This window comes from Cornus florida, unplaced genomic scaffold (assembly GCF_030987335.1).
Source record: "Cornus florida cultivar Cherokee Brave unplaced genomic scaffold, ASM3098733v1 CherokeeBrave_3.0.0_Hap2_Chr01, whole genome shotgun sequence".
NCBI classification, from domain to species: Eukaryota; Viridiplantae; Streptophyta; class Magnoliopsida; order Cornales; family Cornaceae; genus Cornus; species Cornus florida.
Window position 1 is genome coordinate 91,284,064 of NW_026775571.1, and position 4,483 is coordinate 91,288,546.

Here is a 4,483-nt window from a genome sequence, read left to right on the forward strand (position 1 = left end):
TAGCTTATTTTGATTTGGGTGGACATGCCAATCAGATTATATTTTCGACTCACTCAATACATTTTCCTCCTATGGAAGGGTTAAAACTTGCATCTTGTAGTCCTTACCATTATTTGTCTCCTTGATGTAACTTAGGGATGTATTTTAAAATAAAATAAAATTTAATTTATTATCTAAACAAAGACAAAATAGTATAATATTAGACATGAAATTCCAATTCTAAAAGGAATTGGTTCCAAACAGTGTATGTATGTGTGTGTGTGTGTATATATATATATGCCAAACGAGGATCAACACACTTCTTCCTCTACTTTGTCTCTTCCTCATAACCTTAAACCCTAAAAAGAAGAGACCGAGCGAATTGTAGAGTTCAGAAAGAGACACTCTAAAACAATTAATCAATCCAGTGGCAATGGCCAACATCCTCGAAGATTTGATAGTCGACATTCTCTCCCGACTTCCAGTGGTTACTCTGCTACGGTTCAGGTGCGTTTCTAAAAGATGGTATGCCCTAATTGACTCCCTTGACTTCCTCAATCTGCAACTCAATCAATCACTCACAACCAACACTAACCTCACTCTGATTTTTGAAAAAATGGAGGTCGACGGTCTCTATTCTTTAGGGTTTGACTCTTGATGATATCCTAAACGATGATCACTGGTGGATCCAGCGTAGGGCTGGGCTGGGTTCCAGCCCACCCCAATTTATTTATTTATTTAATTATTTAATTATTATTATTTTTTTACTATGTGTATTTTTAGCCCAGCCCCAAAAAAAAAAATTATTATTAATATTAGCCCACCCAAATAAGCCCAAGTCAGCCAAGCCACAATACTAAAATAAAAACCCAAGCCTAACAAGCCCTATTAATGATGAGTATTAGGATATGAAGTAAAACATATTTTGAGACAAATTTGTTGTAGAGGCCGTTATGAAATTATATATATAGAATACATTCATAATTTCAAAACTTTCAAATATATCATCATGAAAAATAAACAGAGCTCATTTGTTTATCTAGAAAGTATTCAACAAATAAACAAAAAAATCTATTGCATTATAAACTACGAAAATTTGATGATTTTGATCTCGAAGTAGACAAGGAGTATTAGTTAAAAGAAAACATCTAAATTCAATAATTCACAAATCAAAAGTTACTAACTTACTATAGATTTAGATAAAACAAATATAGATGGGTAAGTGTTAGAATTTCATATTGATTTATAAAATAAAACCACAAACAAAAATTACAATAATTCAATCTTTAAAACTAAAAAAACAAAATATGAAACGTGTTAAAACATAGCACAATGGGAGGTGAATTTCTTACTGATTGGATGATTGGGACCTTGTTTGAAAAATTGACTTGGAGTCTATTATCGACGAATTCAAGTCTTTAAAGAATCGTCGAACACAACTTAGATAAATATTTTATAATATTTGAATTCAAATATTTATCTAGATTATGTTATAAAAAAATTTGCTTAAGAAATTGTGTTATTAAATTTATGTTTAATTGTAGCCCACCCTACTGACAATTCCTGGATCCGCCCTTGACCATGATGACCATAATATAGCAAAATTTGAGGACCCTTTTGTGAAAGCAGACAAATTTGATATAGTAGGTTCTTGCAATGGCTTTATTTGTTTGATATCTTTGGGTGTTAATAAAGTGCTCATGTTGTTAAACCCATCCACCAAAAAAAAAACCAAATTTTACCTCCTATGCCACCACCTTCTTCAGAAATTTGTGACACAGTTCATGGATTTGGGTATGATCCCGTCAATGACGATTACAAGATTGTAAATGTGGCCACTTTGTTTGATGATCAGGAAAACCCTTTGGGGCTCTGAAATAACAGTTTTTAGTTTGAAATCGAATGTATGGAGAAGGATTAATCATCGTTTCTCTAATCTCCCTAGACCTTGTCGGCATGGTGTGTTTTTTAATGGTGCTTTGCATTGGGTGGCTACTCGCCAGCCCGAGTCACATGTGGATAATTATATTGCTGCATTTGATCTCGGGGTTGAGAACTTCCGGGAGGTGCAGCTCCCAGAAGATTTTTGGACGGTGACTTTGGGAGTTTCGGGTGGATGCTTGTGGCTGTTTGGTATTAATGTTGATGATGACGACCATCTGGAGTTATGGGTAATGAATAATTACATGATGCGGGAGATGTCGTGGACAAAACATTCTCTATCTTTCTTTTCACATGTGTATGAAGATCTTCATGTTTGCCAACTACGAATTCTAGGTTATTCAAAGGGTACCACCCAAGTTCTCCTCGTACAACTTAATTTCAATTTTTTTTGGTTAGACCTCAAACAGCAAACAGTCGCGGATCTTGGCTTTCGTTCACGGGGGTTTCGGCCACTTGCAGCAGAGATTTACATCGCCAGCCTCGTTAAGGTTCCCTGTGATCAAGGAACTAATATTCTGTAGTTAATACTGTAGGTTTTTTTATTTTTTATTTATTTATTTATTTTTTTAAGTTTAAAAATAATTGTTTGGAAGATATATACTTCCATCAGATTAGTAATTGTGATTTCATGATCAAACTTTTGTTTGTGTAACTAGCTTGTTAAGGGTGAGCATAACTATAATTTATGCTGATTGTTATCTAAAAGGCAACATAGGACGTTTTTCTGGGTCGTCTCAAAAAGGAAGTTAACGTACATATTAATTATGTTTCCTTCAATGTATTAATTACGTACAAAATAAATATAATGGATCAATACAGGTAATTTTCTTAAAATTGGAAAAGTTTTACGGAGTAATTTTTAAATTATCTTGCATATTAATAACTATTCAACATTATACTATTTCTTTTGAACTCTCGCAACTTTATATTTATTTTGAACTCTCTCACACACATCAATTGCCTACGAAACAAAACACTATCTCTATTACATGCCTATAATTATATTTCTTTTCAATCCTCACACATTAATTGCCTACAAAAATTAAATTACTATTTCTAAAATTAAAATCCAAATAATGTTTTAAGTTTCCTTGAATAAAAATTATTAATATTATATTCATATATTAAACATAAGAAAGCCTAATTTTTGAAGTTTGCTTTAGGCCTCAAATAATATCAAGAGGCTCCTGATTGTATCCTATTAATCTAATTTAAAATATGTACATTGATTTTTTTTTTCTTTTTTCTTTCTAGTTGGTACTCACACACACATGTCTCCACCGAGGTTCGAATGCATTTTCTCACTTTAAAGTAAAAATCTGGTATCGATAGACCACTAACCCGTTGATTCTTATTGATTGTATTAACCATGTCAACATAATGACTAGGTGAACTTAACTTAGAACATGAAATAATTTCTCACATATACCTCAAATACGCATGTAGGTTGCCTAAAAAAAAAAAAATTATGGGTGTAGGTTGAAAGATTGCATGTACACCTATTGTTTGTTCCATTACACATTTTAGATCATGAGCACAACAAAGTGTTAATTCAAGATGTTGCACTAAACCTGTTTAACAACAAACATGAAACTAAACCCCAAGGTTTAGCCTAGTTGAAAAAGACTTGGACATTAGAGCCTCATGAAGTTTTATGTCTCAAGTTTGATTCCTCCTGTTTGAAAGATAAAAAATAAAATTTAAGACAAACTATTATTAGGTTCTACTTTTCTCTTTGACAGATAAATAAGTCCTATCAATTTTAAGCCTCACTTTTATTTATTTTTTCCCCTTTTAAGTTCTAAATCATTTAATTATCTCTTTACCCAATTACATAAAAAAAAAAAAAAAAAACCTGAATAAAAATAAATACTAATATATATATATATTTATTATTATATATTTTTTTTGTTAAAAGGTAAGCTTGTGTATAGAGTAAAAAGAATGTACATGGGGCCCAATAAGAGAGAAAACAAAAGAGAAACAAACAGACTAAAACTTGTACATAGTACAGAGAAAATCAAACTGACAGCACTAATTTGCAATGTATTCTAATTTGCACAGAACCACAAGAACAAACTTGGACACCAAAATCTGCAACTGAAAGCCATTAATCATCCACCTCTGACTTTACTAAGTTCATTCCATCCACAAGAGCTGTGTGTGCAACCATTCAATTTTTGTGTTACTATAGCAGTAGGGCTTGTCCAGTTGCTGTGGAGCATCCCAGTTGGAAGAGGGTTTGAAGTTAAGTGAGGGAAGAGATCTTTCTGAGGTCAGAGCTTGTTTTGAGTTTGGTTGTTGCTAATCTGTCCCTTACATAGCTTTTGATTTGTGCAATGATACTGAGGGTTGAAGTTGATTGATTTCTAAAAGCTCTTGCGTTTCTTTCCATCCAAATAAAGTAAACTGCAGCAGCCCACAACAACTTATGCACCAGAAATTCAGCTGATACCCACTGATTGAGAAAAATTGTTATTTCTTGGCCTAGGGGTAGGGCAGTGATTGACATGTGTAGATTTTTTGGATTTTAGACATTTTTCTACACTTCGAATACTTA

The 4,483-nt window shown here is 32.6% G+C and overlaps 1 protein-coding gene across 1 annotated transcript; it reads left to right on the forward strand.

Annotated features, from left to right (window-relative positions):
• The first annotated feature begins 412 nt into the window (after positions 1-412).
• On the forward strand, positions 413-2,444 carry LOC132277371 (F-box protein CPR1-like). Its single transcript, XM_059779234.1, has 2 exons — positions 413-486; positions 1,835-2,444. Exons 1-2 carry the CDS (start codon positions 413-415, stop codon positions 2,442-2,444), a joined length of 684 nt encoding a protein of 227 aa, XP_059635217.1.
• The last annotated feature ends 2,039 nt before the right edge of the window (positions 2,445-4,483 follow it).